The sequence below is a fragment of the Platichthys flesus genome, chromosome 12, assembly GCF_949316205.1.
Source record: "Platichthys flesus chromosome 12, fPlaFle2.1, whole genome shotgun sequence".
Lineage (NCBI taxonomy): Eukaryota > Metazoa > Chordata > Actinopteri > Pleuronectiformes > Pleuronectidae > Platichthys > Platichthys flesus.
The window spans coordinates 23,121,269-23,139,077 of NC_084956.1; the positions used below are offsets into that span (position 1 = coordinate 23,121,269).

The 17,809-nt window shown below is 39.2% G+C and overlaps 1 protein-coding gene across 2 annotated transcripts; it reads left to right on the forward strand.

Moving 5' to 3' along the window:
• Nucleotides 1-459: 459 nt before the first annotated feature.
• On the forward strand, nucleotides 460-16,096 carry edaradd (EDAR-associated death domain). 2 transcript variants are annotated; one of them, XM_062401784.1, is made up of 6 exons: nucleotides 460-653; nucleotides 8,850-8,911; nucleotides 9,316-9,358; nucleotides 9,621-9,694; nucleotides 14,047-14,095; nucleotides 14,445-16,096. In XM_062401784.1, the coding sequence occupies exons 1-6, from the start codon at nucleotides 596-598 to the stop codon at nucleotides 14,831-14,833; spliced, it is 675 nt and encodes a 224-aa protein (XP_062257768.1). In that variant the 5' UTR covers nucleotides 460-595; the 3' UTR covers nucleotides 14,834-16,096. The 2 variants fall into 2 exon arrangements, with proteins under 2 accessions (XP_062257768.1, XP_062257769.1); XM_062401785.1 differs by having other exon boundaries at nucleotides 461-653; nucleotides 9,624-9,694.
• Nucleotides 16,097-17,809: the final 1,713 nt, after the last annotated feature.

Consider the following 17,809-nt stretch of genomic DNA (forward strand, 5'->3'; position numbering starts at 1 on the left):
CCCTTTTGTGGGACTAATAAAAAATATAATCTTAACTCATCTCAATTTAACTAAACTAATTTAAGGCAATTTAACTTATATAAATTAACTTCTCAATCTTACTATTCTCTGTCCTCCTGTAAATGTTCCTGTTGTGGGACTAATAGATTACAATCTTAACTCAACTCAATTTGACCTAAGATAAATTAATTTCAATTAATTTAACTAAACTAACTTCTTAATCTTAATATCCTTGTGGGTCTAATATAATATAATCTTAACTCAAATTAATGTATCTTGATTTGAATTGGTTATGACTATTCTTAATCTTAATATACTCTGTGATGCCATCAATGACAAGTAGACATTTACATTTTTTATTTTATCTCAATCTCATCTCAATCACACCCAGTGCGTCACCCACGTGTGAGTTCGCGGAAGCTTGACTTTACGCGTGTCTCGTGAAGGCAGCACAGCTCCAGGAACCTGTCCCTGGTGTGTGAGGTGTCTCATTGGTGTGTGGCCGCCGCCGGGCTCAGTGGGCTGCGATCAGCTCCTTCACTCCTCACTGTGGACTCCTATCGTCACTTGCAGTCTGATCGGATCAGTTCTCAGTATGGGAGACGTCACAGCCTCCAACATGAGCAGTCTGCGGACGTGTAAGGAAACATTTGGTGAGTCCCGTTCCCTTCATGCGTGTGTCTGTAGTAGTGCAGTAGTATGAATGGTTTTATTGAGCTGTTCAGTAACACTGAATGTAACTCCTAAAGCCAAACACACGTTTTACAATTTAAATGTTTTAGTTAACCAACTGGGATTTAGTTAAATAAGGCATTTCACTGACATTTGCTTAAAATCAGTTGTGCTCCATTAGATTGGAGGAAACAAAAAGAGTTTCCTGTTAGATCCATTGATGTTTGGTGTCCAGAATGCCTTAAACTGTATGTCCTTCATGTCCTGGAAATTAATAATGACGGTGAAATACAGTGACCTTGTCTTTGGGCTCATTCACGTCTGCCCTTTAGCATTCATAGTGTTAGAGTTATAACTGCCCTTTTACTTTCAACCACCTATAAAACAACCTCTGAACGGTAAGCTGTTACTAATGGCCTTATTGATGGTTTTTGTGATGTAAGAACATTAATTTAGTAAGATGAAGGTATCTTGGGACGAAAAGTTATGAAAAAGGTATTGATACAAAGTGAGAGTCAGTGTAGAGGAGGAGAAAGAGAGACGAACATGTGTGTGTGTCGTCGTCGTCGTCGTCACCCCCCCAGTACAACTATGAACAGAATAGCTCAACAAAACATGGACAGATTCAACAGCTTGCTGGGAACATTACTTGAGAGCCTATCTTTCCCTTTTGGAGCCTTATGGAGCTGATTCGTCAAAGGTCAAGAGGACTTAAATAGATCAAAAAAACTATTAATAAGAATCTGGAAAGAATGATATCATCATGCTTTCATAGGGAAGTCAGAAAAGTATGTCATGTAGTGCGCTGATGCGTTCACTTTTGCAACCAGTAAAATAAGATGCTTTCAGACATGCAGTAAACACCAGAGATCCTCAGCACTCAACAGGGGCTGCATGTGTGAACGCAAATGTCCAAGTGAGAGCCTGAGGACATTGTGTAGTTTTTCCAGACAGTTCCAGGAGCTGATGTGAGAAAATAGCAGGAGATCCCCCACAGCATTCACATTGAGCGAGTGGTTGTGTTGGTGACGTGTCTAGCATGAATCACACGCAAAAAGGAAAAGAAAATACTATTAACAAAAACATATGATCACCACAACCGGATAAATATGTTACCTCCTCTGCCTGCTGCACCACCTGAACGCTACTGAGGTTGCTGTGTTGTAACGAATGCTTCTAAATGGAGAATCTCCGACTGCGCTGTACATGTGTAAAAGGAAACTTCTGCAGAAAGTCCAGAGCCATTTCTCCGCAAACCCTCTGGAGGTCATGTCTGAGAACTGATGTCTTCATATGAAAACAAATGACATCATTGTGACAATCTGACTGAATATGGCGCATGACACCTCTGTTGCCTTTCATTTCCTTGATATTTAGGTGAAACCAGCTTTGTGTTTCCTGCCCGAACCACTTTCACACACACAGTGTTTGACACAGGATAATGAACATGTGTTTAGTCACACTGTAGGTTAATGGCTGTTTGTCTGCAATCCTATGTGATCCCAGAATACAGTGTAGTTCCCTTTACAATCACTAAACTGTAATTTATGGCAGATCTTGAGTAAGTCTGTAAGCTTAAGCAGGATGTGTGTAGGTTTCCTTCAGTTAGTGAATAACAAAGGTCACAGTAGTGTTCACATTTTTTGGTTCAAAATGCTTCAGCTGTAACTTGTAAATGGTTTTTTTCGGAGAGCATGACAAGTTGAATGCAGCCAGACTGTGTCCTTATAGAACAGCGACTTGTACAGAGAGCAGAATAGTCTAGGATACCACTAACAACTGCTCATATATTCTAAACTAATGTGTTTGAACCAGAAATTGTGATTAGTTAGAATTATTAAATTAATCCTTAACTCACCAATCCTTCCCCAACCAGCCCCCTTGAACTCTACACTCATGATTCTACCTTCACACTTCCAGCTGCAGTGGTGAAGTAGACTGAAATATGGCTGGGCCATACTTTTACTTTAGTACTTTAATTACATTTCACTGCTAATACTTTCACTTGTACTTAAGTCTGATTTCACATACAGTACAGTAGGGGTGAGCGGAGTAATGTGAGACATTTTTTACATTTGCTCCCCTCTAGGCGATCCAAATGATATATCAGTAAAATTTACACATTTCCCATTAATTCAGGATGTTTCCTAGCAATGGAAATGATCAGAATGTCTTCATGACAAAGAGCAGTGAAAATATGATTGTTTTAAAAAAAGTGGTCTTGTGTCTCACTTTACCCCAGCTTAGGGGTAAAGTGAGACAGACAAGAGAAATCAAGGGGTTAAAGTGATCCACTACCACAACAACACATGTTGTATTAGTTAAAATCCTGACAGCTAGATTGACAACCATACATTCCAAAACTAATATCGGACTAGTAACAGAATCATGGGTATTGGTCAATAAAGCATTTACATGCATTTTTATATGGACGCAATTCACATTTATGATTATTATGATTCTTGTGATCTCTTGCACACCCTAGCTCAGTGATTCTCAAATGGGGGTACGCGTACCCCTGGGGGTACTTGAAGGTACTCCAGGGGGTACTTGGGATTTTTTTTTATATATTTAAAATTAGCATCCATTCAAAAATCCTTGAAAAGGGATCCTAATAATTATTTAATTATCCTAAAAAAACAGAATCTCCCCCATACCGATGGTTTGACCCAACCTGGCACACGCCACCTGTCATCGCCTGTCATCACCTGCCTTGAAAACTTCAACAATGGAGTTGAGTTGAAGTGCAGCAGCAATACTGCTGTAACACGGAGGGACAAGCGCCAAAGAAGGCGAAACCAGAGCAGAGAGCCTTCCCTAAACATCACCGTGAGAGCTTGTGCCTCTTCGAAGGGGCGCTAAAACGTAAACGTTTTCCGTTGTGAAGTTAATGATTCATAACAAGAAGTCCGCGTCTCTACCGGTACCCTTTCAAAATAAAAGCCTGTAATACAAAAGCGGAAATGAAATTGTATGACCTTAAAGCTAACAAATATTTCACAATAAAATAACAGAAAGACACTTCACCAATATTAACATTAACATAGACTGGGTTATTTACACTTTTTGTTTTTTTCTGTGGGGAGAGATTAGCCAACAGTGGCATTAAGCCACCACATCTTCAGCGGTATCTCCAGACAAAACATGAAAGTCATGTTGCTAAGCCACCTGAGTTTTTTAAGAGGAAACTTTCTGAATTCAGGTCATCTCAAGACACGATGCGAAAAGCCTCCCAGAAGCAAGCGGAAACAAGCTACCTGTCAGTATTCTTTTCGATCTTTAAAGAAGATATTTTAAGATGATAAATATTAAAAAAATATGTTTTGAGCTAATCTTTTATTTAAAACTAAGTTAATGATTACTTTTTTGGGAAGAAGTGTTTAGCTATAATTAAGTTCATGAGTTCAGTTTGAGAACATATCTTTATTATGATCCCAAAAGAGGTCACTTTAAGTTGATAATTATTTTGATGTGCACAAATCTTTATTTATATTGAGATAATAATAAAAGTCTTTAGTTATTTTTATATCTTTTTGTTTCCAAATAGTTCAAGAGAGACCACTACAAATGAGCAATGTTATGGAAATTGATGGAGTTTTAAATTTGAATGTGTCTAGTTACAAGGATTAATAAATCACATTACATCTTTCTTTCAACCAAAAATGCTTTGCGCTGGTCAGGGGGTACTCGGCAGAATTTTTTCTTCAAAGGGGGTACGTCACTGAAAAAAGGTTGAGAACCACTGCCCTAGCTTACCTGCACATTGTTTCTCTGTCCAATTGGCAGGGACAGGGATATTGTTACCTCTGCAGGATGTTAGGTGTGGGCTGGGACTTTCAGGGTCAAGTACAGGTCGAACAGGCACCACACATCTTTACAGACATATAAATTGTCTTCATTTTGAACCACCCATATATTTTAAGGGTGTGATGTCAATCAAGGAGTAGAACAGTTTCACACATACACAGTACACCCACACCATCAAACAAAACACACATGTAGACACACGTACACACACATACACACACACACACACACACACTGACCTGCATGCACCAGCGTGACCATATTCACCAATAGCAAAGGTTGACAGGAACACAGGTTTGGAAACCTCAACCTAGTTACTGCACCTGGCTCCTGTTTGTCAAGAAATACTTCCAGCATTTAGCTCTCTCTAAAACCACAAATGATTGTGTTACATTTGTGTTAAAGTAAAGGTTGAACAAACCAACTACACTGTATTAATAAAGATGCTTTTGATGTGTTGTTGTTGAACCATATTTGGTCAGCGCCAGGCTAGCTGTTAGCCCCTGCTTCCAGTCTCAATGCGAGGCTCCCCACATCAGGACTGCTGTTACCAATGTTGCCCACAGAGACACGATTGGTATCAAACTTCTTATCTAGCTCTTAGAAAGAAAGCTTAAGACAATCTGAGATCTTACAATTCAATAAACTGTCAAAAAAAAAACACAATGGCTTTATGTGACTTTGATCAGGGAGAAACATATGATCTAATTGGGTGAATTGTAAATAAAGAGGCAGTTAGTAATACAACAGGTGAATCCTGTGCAGCTCATGAATATGCACGCATGCTGTTAAAGACATTTGATACACGTTAAGTAGAGATATTGTTAAAGGTGTGTGTATAGGGCTGCTCTCCGTCTAGACTTCATTGTGGCCTGAGTCAGGTATTGACATGCCATTCTCCTCTATTCATGTGTAGAAACAAACCCATGACAATGCAAACACGCTGCTAAACAGGCTGAGAAACTGTGCTTTATCTTTTCATGGGTGGTCAAAATGGAGAAAAGCTGGGTTCACCTGCATGGAATTATGGCCCTAAGCAGTGTATTATGATGTGGTTTATATTTCATCTCTTGAACTTTATCCAGAGCATGCAGTTACATGTCCCTGCATTCCCAGAGAGGGAGAAACAATGCTCAACTGATCTGGGGTTCGACTTACGCTTCATAATTGGGTGACTGGCTGTTAGTCCAAATACTTAATGCACCGTATTTGAAGGGGAATACCACCCAGGGTTGCATTGTGAACTTATGTACTGGTAGTTTTTCATGTTTGAGCAGATTATCTGTGATTAGAAACTTATCTATATTTTACAAAACTGTAGGTTTTTCAGGTAGATTTCTACCTTCCAGGCAAGCCTTTACTTTGCAGTCATTTCAATAGTATGATAGAGGTAACCCAAACATGCCTACTTGCCTCGTCATTTTGGGGATGCGTCGTACAGTTGCAAGCTTTAGTCTGCTGCTTGTCACTGCACAAAATAAACTGTTCAGACGATGCAAAATATTTTCAAAACATTACCTTGAGCTCTAGGATGCTACAGTTAGCATATTTTCAAAAATGTTTGGTGTTTAATACAACTGCAATAGTAATAAGTAATTAATCATAACATTTTTCACCAGTAGTTATTTGTTAGAAGCTTCATCAATCCCCCTGCTCACTTGCTTTGAGTCCAGCAGCAGTGTGTGGAAACTGTCGAGCGACTTACTCTGACATTTGGGTTCACACATGCACCTCCTCTGGAAAAAAGGTCCTCGGGTAGCTTCAGTCTGCTCGCTGACCTCATAGAAGTGAGGCTAGTTTCCCTAGGCACGTGTTCGGTTGATTTTCACCCAACGTTAGTGATTGAGGGTAAAATATTTGTTGTATATAATATAAGTTGTAAATAATGCAGGGAGACTGTGCCTTCACCGGACAGGTCCCAGGAACTGCTGGACCGAAAAACAAGTTCCCAAATATACATTTTTGGGGGAAATTTTCTTTAAAGATTCCCTCATTTTTCACAAATTTCAGAGCCTTTTTATAGGGTCCCCCCATTATACCTGTTTTTCTTTTTATGAGATGTTGTTTAGGGGAAAATAAAAGAAAAGTACTTAAAATTGCCATGTATTGTTGTACATTGATCAGAAGTATTTTTTATCGGGAATATTATATCTGGTATTATGTACCCGACGTTAGTGATGGTGTTACTAATTGTACGTTAGTGTTCTAGGCTTAAACGAAAGCTGTAGCAGGATTAAACAAACATTGGAAGTGTTGGCAAGTTTGCAGGATGTTCTGTGTGGCTTTTTTACACGAGAATTATTGATACTCTGCTCAAACACTGAATAACTACTTAGTTTTTTGAAAGAAAATAGGGGTCAAAGTGCAACATGTCAACATTTCCTAGTAGAGTTGTGTGGGCTTGTTTCAAGAAGCTGTGGTAAAGGGGAATTACCATTCATTTCTTCTCAAATGGATCATTACTGTCTATGACCTCTTTTACAAAAAAGTGTGTGTGTGTGTGTGTGTGTGTGTGTGTGTGTGTGTGTGTGTGTGTGTGTGTGTGTGTGTGTGTGTGTGTGTGTGTGTGTGTGTGTGTGTGTGTGTGTGTGTGTGTGTGTGTGTGTGTGTGTGTGTGTGTGTGTGTGTGTGTGTGTGTGTGTGTGTGTGTGTGTGTGTGTGTGTGTGTGTTTTTAATTGTTTGTGTTTTTGTTTGTGTGTGTGTTTTTAATTGTTTGTGTTTTTGTTTGTGTGTGTGTTTTTAATTGTTTTTGTTTGTGTGTGTGTTTGTTAATGTGTTTGTTTGTGTGTGTTTGTGCGTGTGCAAGAAAGAGGCACAGTTCAGTGTCTCAGTCCCGACGGGTGTTGATGTAGGCGTCTCTGGAAACTCTGAAAAAAGATATGCATTATACAAATAATGATAACCTACACATTTTGACCTTCAACTGTTTAGATGCTGAAGGTGGATTCAGGGGCACTTGATTCGAACAAGTGAGTCATCTCTAACCAGCTGATAGTTTGATAACTAACGATTTTTGGATTGTTTGATAATGTTAATGTTTGCCTGTTTGCCATGGTGCATCTGCATTTCTTGAGTAAAACAAAGGGTTTAAGGTTTTTACTTTCTCCTTACTTTCTCCTTCAAGCTTCTGTTTTGACTTGTCCGACAACGGTTTTCATCTCCAAAAATTGGGACTTCCAAGTTAAACTTGCAGGCCATGCTCATATCAGTAGCAGTTGCAACACCTCTGAGCCATTACTTACAGTTCTCAGGTTGTTTGTCAAAGCTCGTCATAGATTTGTGACATGTCTATTTCCTCAGGATTATCTGCCACTTGTCTTTTGGGGGTCATCTTCACAAACTGTGTGACATGACCAGTGCACAAAATGACCAGCACACACAACTATCACTAAGTTTGAATTTCCTTGTCTTTATTATTAATGAATAATGTTGAATTAATTTCCCTTATTGTGAGGGCTATTTGGACATTGATTACCATGGCAACCGCTGAAGCGTTGAAGCATTAAATACATATAACCAGACTTGACCTTTAAAGGTATCCCGTGGAACACACAGTTCAGAATTGAAAAACCAATATAACAAAAGATAAAGAGACATCTAAAGAAGTAAAGGTAATTTTCTATTGTGAATGATGATGTGATGATTGTATCTGAATTACAGTTTGTCTTGTTTAAATACACTTTGGCTTTAAACCAGGTTTTGCTTGGCTTACAAACAAGCATACAGCATGAACGAGATGGTCTGATAACACCTGAACACTTAATCCTAATTCTCCCATGCAAATTAAAGTTTCATCGTTATAGAGGGTACCCGAAGAAAGGCCGGGACTGCTCTTTATTTACTGCACTTTGGATACAATGGCTGTTCAGTGACGTAAACTGATGAAGGCCGAGTGTTTCCCTGCTCAGGTATTTTCTATTTCTGAAAAGCTGCCTTTGTGCTGCTCTCCTCACTCATCCGCGAACATGCTTGGTAAAGATATAGCAGCATGTGCTGAGGGCATTACGTAGATACAAGAGTATTCTGAACAGTATTGTCATTGTCTCTGAAAAGCTTTTACTCTTTTGCTTTATTCAGGGACGACGTGCACATGGCACCTCACACGTTTTCAGTAATGCAGTTTGAACACAAATAGGGTAGTAAACATTTTGAAAGTTAAATGATTGGGACATGTGATTATTAGTCAATGTGTGACCTCCTACATTAACACTTAAAATACGTCATACTCACCAGTACGTGCTCGCTGTCAGGAGGATGTGGCTTTTTCTGTTTGTCCCTTCAGTGAATTTCTTATAAGTGGGAAGTGGATGAAATGACTAGAAGTGACGGCATGCTGAGCGTACTAAAGCCTCTTCCTTTTTGTCATTAGCAGACAGAAGCAGCTCTGGACCTGTGGAGGACACGGACACCACCAGCTTTGTGGCAGAATTTGTAAGCACCTTTCATTTCTTCTTCCCTCCAGTCGCATGTTGTCTTGTCTCATTGTCTTGCCCTTTCTATCCTGTTCGCTGAGTGTTGATTTCTCATTGTTCGTCTTTAAAAAGAGTCTCAGCAGTATTCTGCTAAGAAATGTAGCATAACTGAACACACTGTGCTGTGATTCCTAGAGCCTGGGGGCTTATTGAGGGACAAGTTGTAGCAGGCTGCTCCCTGTCTGTGCACACAAGGGAGTCATTTTCCTCCACGATTACACACTCAGTCTCAGAAACAGACCGAATGTAAAGCTCCCACAAAGAAGGCTCAGAGAGAAGACAAGCTTTTCTTTCTCGAGATTCTTTTAGTTTTATTCATTTTACTTTCTAATGTTATCATGTCTGCCCTTGTCTCTCCCACAGTCATTGGAGGCCAATTATCCAGTTCAAGTGACAGATCCTCATGGTAATCCATATACAATTTTACAAAACACATGTGAACCTCCAACTCTTTCTATCCTTTTTCAAATATGAAATAACATTTTTAATAATGGTTTTAGTGGCCACCGTGGCTCAATAATCAATCAACCAATCAACCAACCAACCTACAGTAGCTTCAGTAGTTTTCCTTTTTGCAATAATCATTTGCCTGACTATCAACAGCAATAAATGTGTATCTGCAGTTTATTTTTAAATCAAAATACAATGACACAATAATATGTCTCCAGCAGATGCTGTGACACTGCACCTGAGCTCAATGCCCTCTGGATACCTGAGTCCCTCCTCAGACAGAATAAGACAGGTCAGTATTAACCTCTGTCCATGCACTACCCTTGTTTGAAACATTAGCCTGTTGTAGTCATCATCACTGAAGATTTACACATAAGCACCAAATAAAGATTAGTTTCAGTTTTAAGTCTTTCCACACTTTCTCACTTGATTTTTCTATCATATGTATTAACTGCTGAACACCACAATTACCTGGTTGGTGTACGGGACAAATCAAATTTGAATTTGAATATGAGCGCGTCACCTGCAGGATGTGAGAGCACCTTGTAGAACTTCCCCCAACAGCCAAACATCTGTGTCTAGACTGTAATACACCTCCAAACCAGTCTGACAGTCGCCTCTGTCACTGGAATCTGTACGTTATACTAAAATTATGGACAATACAAAAAACTGTCAAGATAAGACTAATAATGAAGATAATTGTTTCTATATCCCAATATTTCAAATTTGCCTTAGAAGGCCTTAAACTCCTACAGCATAAACTACTCTGTCAGACCCTTGAATTGAATCAAAAGGAAGACATTTAAGAAACCTTAAGAAGAGCAGCTGAGGAGGGTTCCCTTTTCCAAGACAGATGTGGTCAGAAATATACAGGATGGACAATCAGGAAGGCAAAATTATTGCTAGTTCTTAAATATACTTGAAGAACATGATCTGAGAGGACCTCAAGGAAAGAACAAAGATCCAATTTGAAAACATCTGGAGTAAAGCAATGACACCAAGGAGAGGGTGAGAGAGAAAATATGTCAGGCAATATGTATATTTTATAAATCGTCAATGGCTCTTAAAGTGTTGGAAAGGGCCTACAGTGTATTAAGGGGGGTCCTCACTTATTTCCACCGTCACAGCCCACAGCTTTAACTTCAACTTTTCAATTCCATTTAGATCTCCATGTTGAGTGATGTTGTCATAGTGCTGATTGATTCATAAAGTATCATCGCTGATGTATAGTTTTGTAGTGGCCGGTTGTTCATATGTCATTCAGGCTTATTTAAGCTTCCCTGGTCTTAACACTGTGTTTGAAATGCAGGTGAACAATAGTCTCTGCAGGAACCTTTGAGTTTCTTGAATAAGTTCTTAGCAATAAAGGTTTGAGGTACTTCTGCTTAAATTGAGGGATTGAACATGGGGAAGAACCCAGAAAATTGAAACGCAGACCTGGACAAAGGGACAGACCCCTGAATTGTCTCACTTTAACATAGCAACATGTTGCACAGGTGGTTTTTGACATTTGTACAGTTTTCCCAGAGAATCCTGGGTCTTGATGTAACAAATCGGACATATTCAGGAGAATAATATCTATGGGTGTGTGTCAGTTGGTGTGACTTGATGCAGTTTAAGGGGACTATTGGACCTTGGCTGAGGTATGCGCTGAGTGACATTCTGGATAGAAATAAATGTCTTTCTAAAGAATCACGGAAGAACCAATACATGTTTTTATATTTGTTGTTTATTTACTTCTTGTGCTGTTACTATTTTTCCCAAAATTCTTACGGCTCAGGTTGCATTGCTGTTCTCATGTTTGTTCTGGTGTGGAACAGTCAGGGAAAGGGAATTTTTTTTCCAAATCTTTCATGTTAAATTAAATTGACCTTTATCCTCCACATATAATTAGTTGCCAGCCCTGGCCAGTTTTTCATAAACTGTTCAAAAAAAGAAATCAATCACACACTTATGGCCTTTTATCCAGAGATGAAGCAGCAACATCATGAATTTCTATAATCATTTGAAAATAAAAATTATTGTATACAGAATTTTCCAGCATCAAACAATCAAACACTCAGTGTTGAGTGTCTTGATGCTTGATTTGGGCCTACATGCAGATTAAAACTCCTCAGCATTTTCTATTATGAAAACTGAGAAATGTACAGTATTGAATCTACCTTGGCAGAGGTACACACTCTGAGTGCTTTCTAATTTTCAGCAGTGAGCGTACAGGATGTGATCTCATCCCACTGAACTGGAAGGCACAGCTGTGAGCGTTGCTAATAACAGCCCAGGGACACATGGGTAGAAAGTGTGTAAACGTCATGCAGCGTTCTAAAAGACAACACTGTAGAAGATTAAACATACAGTGTGAGGAACATGCAGCGTTTGGAACTGAGGAGAAAGATGGCAGTCTGTCTCTTCACCACCTGTAGAATGTATACATCCCTGCAAGGCGACTTACTGGATTATATGCCTGGTCTTGATCTTCTGTATTTAAAGCAGTTTTCTCTGAGATACGTTTCACACGCAGCAGCAAAAAAACATCACACAGTGTGAGACGCATAAGAGGAGACTGCACCTGCCACAGGCCAACTAGTGAAAAAGAAACCAGAGAAAGGCACAGCTGAGGTTCAGGATATGTACATTATGATATCACTGCAGCCAACTACTGTTACATTAGCATAAATCTGGATTGTGCTTCACACATGTAGGGAAAGATAATTGATCAAGCCTGGTCATTAACAGTAGAACGGGCAGCAATGAATTTATCCAGCAGATTGACCTTTAACATCTATCAAATCAAGTCTTTAATTTAACAAATTGATTTGTATAGCCCTTATTCATAAATCACAGTTTGTCTCATAGGGCTTAACAAGGTGAGACATCCTCTGTTCTTAACCCTCAACAAGAGTCAGGGAAAACTACCAAAAAAAACTTTTAATATGGTAAAAAGGACGTAGAAACCTCAGAGAGAGCCACATGTGAGGAATCCCTCTCCCAGGACAAACAGAAGTGCAATAAATGTCAAATGGAGGAAATCAGAAAAAACATATTTACAATATTGATTAGAATAAACAATATGTAGTATAATGGAAGGTAAATGGATGAGGCATTATGTCGATAATGGTTGAGCATCTGAGGAGACATATTGTATATCAAGCAGTCTTGTTGTAATCCTAGTCCACTTTCAGCAGCCACCACGACCAGGATCCACCACCAGAGTCCGATGCCACTATAATCCACAATTCATCGTCTGCAACAACGATTTATTCAGGTGGAGAACTGAAAGGAAGAACTGTTCCAGTGAACAAATGTATTTTATTTGTCAACAGCTATGAGATGGTTTGCCATACCATTTATTAAAGACATTTATGGTGCACAGAGGTTCACTTTGTAGTTTGTAGTAAAAGGTCTAACAAACTCCTGAATGGATTGAACACAGTGTCCTCAGAATTCCCCAGCGTGTAGGAGAGGGGCCTAATGATCATATACAAAATTGTTTGGGTAAAATTCAGAGATTCAGTTGCATCCATGTGGTCACATGATTAACTGTGCATATGGCAAGTTGTCAAGACACAAATCGTGTCTGCTCAACGCTGAAGATCCTTAAGCATTGTCATGCCTCATCCTATTTTCACTCTGATTTTATTATGAATCGTTTGTTTGCTCTCCACTGTTTTTTACCTGTATATACAAATTTTGTCACAAGCAGACACACGTTTTGCTGAGTTAATATGGATAATGACTGGATGGGCCTTGCCATTTGTTTACATTGACAAATGTTTGTCAGTTAGCAGGACTGACGGACTGAACTTACATTACATTTTGTTGCAGATCTGACTAAATAGAGCATCGAGGAATTCTGATTCATTTTCTCTGTGGCAATTCCCAAAGAACTAATTCAATCCATGTTTGTAGTGGGGCTGCACTTGCATGTGCATGACAGATTCCAAGTAACAGGTAAAAAGACCAAAGAGTGAAATATGAGCCACATTGCACACAACTTGCTGATACGTAACAAATATTAAAATGCAGCAACAGCGCCAGCGCCCCAAGTAAGACATCTCTGTTATTCTGAAAAATCTAAAACTAATTTGGTTCATTAGACATTAGTCTTAGACTAATTAGAATATGGCCGCTACAGTCTAGATAATTAATGGGAAACAGTTTCACATGGTGAAATTGAGCATTAGCCTTGGCAGAGGAATGCGTGCTCAGATCCCCCTTATAGTAGTGTCATATCATTTGTTTACTAACTAGGATAATAAATAACTAATAATTAATGAATAAAAGTGGCATTGTCAATTAAAATAAAAATTGTGTTGAGCACTTTGTTTTATGTCCAAATACCCAAAACTGTCATCAGTCAGCTGAACTTTGTGTTTATCTTTCAGTTATCTCTAAAAAGCTAACTTGTGTTAGCTTTTTAGAGATAACTTGTGCTAGCTTTTTAACTTGGGTATCTATATGTTCGGTATCTATTTTGAAATTGATTTACATTTCGAATCCATTTTCCAGAAAATTAGCTGTAACATGATATATATAGTGTATCATTGTTTTAAATGACATGTAATTAGCTGATGTTGGAAATATTTGAGGCTGGTGACTGTACTATGGATGTAGCTAACGGGGTTAACTGTTTTTTCTGTTTTGCAGCCCGTTGAAGATGTTGAAGAATGCTCTTGCCCAACATCTACTTCTCCAGGTAAATCAATTCTTACACTGCATGAAGGGTGCAGAGTTTCTGGATTGTTTGGGTGAAATATTTCACAAAAATATTGGCCTTGTCAACGCAACACAAGATTTATTTTGAACAAAATGATTGTCACAAAAACAGGAACATAGTGTTATTGATGTGACAGCTCCTGCAGCGGACACAGACAGGAACGGGGGAAGTTGTTCCATCGACCATTAGTCCACAGGGACATGTAACGTGGCTTTAGATAGTCTAAACTCATATTTACCCCCTTTTAAATGTCTATTTTGTATACTGTCATTGGTGATTAAAAAATGTCTTACACTGACTCCCCCCCTCTTTGTCTATCTGAGCTCAGACTACGCCAAAGAACTGCAGTTGATAGACAGCCACTGTGAAAAGTGCTGCTGCCCAGCACCTCCTCCCAAGATCAGTGACCTCATGAATGACAAAGACCTCCTGGACTTGCTGCGGCTCAAACTGGATCCAAACCACTGCACCGTCAAAAACTGGAAAAACTTTGCCAGTCGCTGGGGAATGAGCTACGATGAACTGACCCTACTGGAATACCGGACCCAGGGCTCCTTGTCCCACAGCCCCACCCAGGAGTTCCTGCTGCGCTACAACCAGAAAACAGTCACTGAGCTCACTGAACTTTGCCGCATCTACCAGCGCAATGATGTACTGCGACTGCTGCAGAGCTGGATAGAGAAAGACTGGCCGTCAAGGTGGCAACAGACACATTAACCAGTTTGACTCTGTTTATTTGTGTTGTCTCTGTTTTTTCCTCTATCAGGGTTTAGGAATTTCGTCTTCAGCCACTTTGATACATGTTACCCCATTTTTTGTCAATTTGGCTTGTGGTCGAAAGAAAATAGTGGAAACTTTGATCCTCAACTGGAAACTGCAAATCTCAGTAGAAAGTATAGCACCTGACCTCAAGTCGTACAGCTTGCACAGCCTGTCTGTCCCAATGACATTTAACCACTAGTGAAAAGTGTCGTCAACCTTTGTACTGATATCCATGGTGTATTGCAGCTGTCTAATTAGGCATTAAAGCAGGCAGACCAAAAGATTGGTCCAAAAGAATCGTACGACAGATGCATGAAGTGTGTAAAACATATAAATTCCAGCCCTTACCTTAGATAGCAAAATATTGAAACAAACTTTGGGGATTTAATGTTAATTGGGAAATGAAAAAGGATTTTTGTTACATTTGTAAAATAATGAGGGGCAACAGGCTGCTGTACGTTTGTATCACAGATTCAGACTCACTTTCAAAATCCTTGCAGCCCAATGAAACAATGTCCTATAGAATCAGTTTCATTGTTTATTATTTATTTATATCATCATTGTATAAATTAAAATCCAAACCAACTGCACCTGCAGATTTTAGCTGTTGCCTGTTCACATTGGGACTGGCCAAGAGCTGTTTTTATTAAACATTAAATCTTCTGATTTGCAGTGGACTTCACTTCAAGCAGCCCTTTTACTCTGCGCTGCTGAACCTACATTGCAGGTGCACTTAGAGACGGACGTATGCAGAGGTTGTGTGTCCTCGCCCTGTGCTGATGGCCCGTGTATGGTTAACATCCCTTAGTCGTTTTAATGTGCATCCGTGTGTATAACAAACAAAGCTCAAAACAATGGCAGAGTATTTATTTTTTTTGGAATATTTGGTGATACACCGATGCAACCTACAGCAGGATGTGCTTCAACCACCACGACTAATAACTGCTCTGGTTTTGTCTCATTTACTGTTGCGCTATTAACAGTTAATTAGACTAACCCTAACCCAGTGGGATGCAGAACAAATGATAGGTCAGGAAGTGAAATATTTATTTTCATAGATCTCAGAATCTTGAAAATAATCTACAAAAATATGATTTTTGTTTTATTCGATAAAACAAAAACTACAGTTCGAACTTTTATTGCTCTTTTTTAGTTTGAAGCAATGAAATGTCTGTATTGTACTTGTTCTTTCACTCTAAAATAAATGTCAGAATTCTTTGAATGCCTTCTTAAAAAACAAATTAAGCTGCAACATCAAACTTAAGGGAACATTTCTGTTAACAACTTTTCATTAGATTAGATTTAGATTTCTTTATTTATCCACACAATGGGGAAATTCACTTGTTACAGCAGTAATAGAAAAACAGAATTAAAGTAACAGTGTCGAAGCACTGTAAAAAAAAAAAGAAAGATCACAATATGTACACTTCTAAAACTACACATAATAAGATTATGAAACAAACAACCTGCAAAAACAGACACTGTACAAAAACAAGTAAAGTGAACATAAAGACATAAAGTGGAATGATGTTAAGTGTTATTGTAATGAAAACAGAAAATATGCAACAGTAGTGACCATGATACAGAAAATAATTAAAAATAATTAGAAAGTAAGTGACCATAATATTAATAATACTACAAGATAGCATACTGGAAATATGAATATTGCAATGTAACCATTTTAAGTGACCATGATATAAATATAGATGTTAAGTGTTGAATATTATGATGTGAGAGGTTTAGTGGAGAAAAAGATAATAGACAGGGACTACAACATTATCAGGTGGTGCTGGTGTTGTAGAGCCTGACTGCAGCCGGGATGAAGGACCTGCGGAACCTCTCCTTCTTACACTGTGGGTGTAACAGTCTGCTGCTGAAGGAGCTGCTCAGGGACCCCACAATGTCATGCAGGGGGTGAGAGGTGTTGCCCATGATGGACGCCAGCTTGGCTAACATCCTTCTGTCCCCCACTTCCTCAATGGAGTCCAGAGGACCGCACAGGACAGAGCTCGCTCTTCTTATCAGTCTGTTGAGCCTGCTCCTGTCTCTGTCCGTGCTACCCCCCCTCCAGCAGACCACAGCGTAGAAGATGGCTGAGGCCACCACAGAGTCATAAAAAGTCCTGAGGAGAGCCCTGCACACTCCGAAAGACCTCAGCCTCCTCAGCAGATGAAGGCGGCTCTGGCCCTTCTTATAGAGGGCATGTGTGTTGTCCGACCAGTCCAGTTTGTTGTTGAGGTGAACACCCAGGAATTTGTAGTTCTTCACCACCTCTATGTCCAATCCCTGGATGTTCACTGGTGTTAAGTTTGATGCTTTTTTCCGGAAGTTCACGATCATCTCCTTCGTCTTGCTGGTGTTCAGCTGAAGCTGGTTCAGCTCACTCCAGCTGACGAAGTCTGTAATGACCGCCCTGTACTCCAGGTCATTTCCCTCAGGAACACATCCAACGATGGCTGTGTCATCAGAGAACTTCTGGATGTGGCAGTGTGTGGTGTTGTGGGTGAAGTCGGATACACAGACATCTTTTTCAGATGGAATCTGATAAAAACCTTTTTTGATCAGCTTCACTTATTAATTCTTGGGAAGGTCTAGAATTATAGCGACAACAGTGAGTGTTCATTTAGTAAACATGTTGTGCACAAGGCATGAAAACAATTATAGGCAGAATGGTAGAATTCCAGTTATGTCAAGTGAAGAAATGGATACCTGCTTAGCTTTGAATTCAGCTTTTATTCAACAAGAATTCCTAATTATTCCATATTTTGTCGAAGAACATGTTTAGGAATGTATGGGGAAATTACAGATATTTACAATGAAGTGTTGTAAAGCTCCTTATTCATTTTCATACATCTATCTTCAGATACAAACCAACAAGGCATCAGTTTCATAATTTTCATTTTTTGTATTAGGAAAGGCTCACAAGCATAA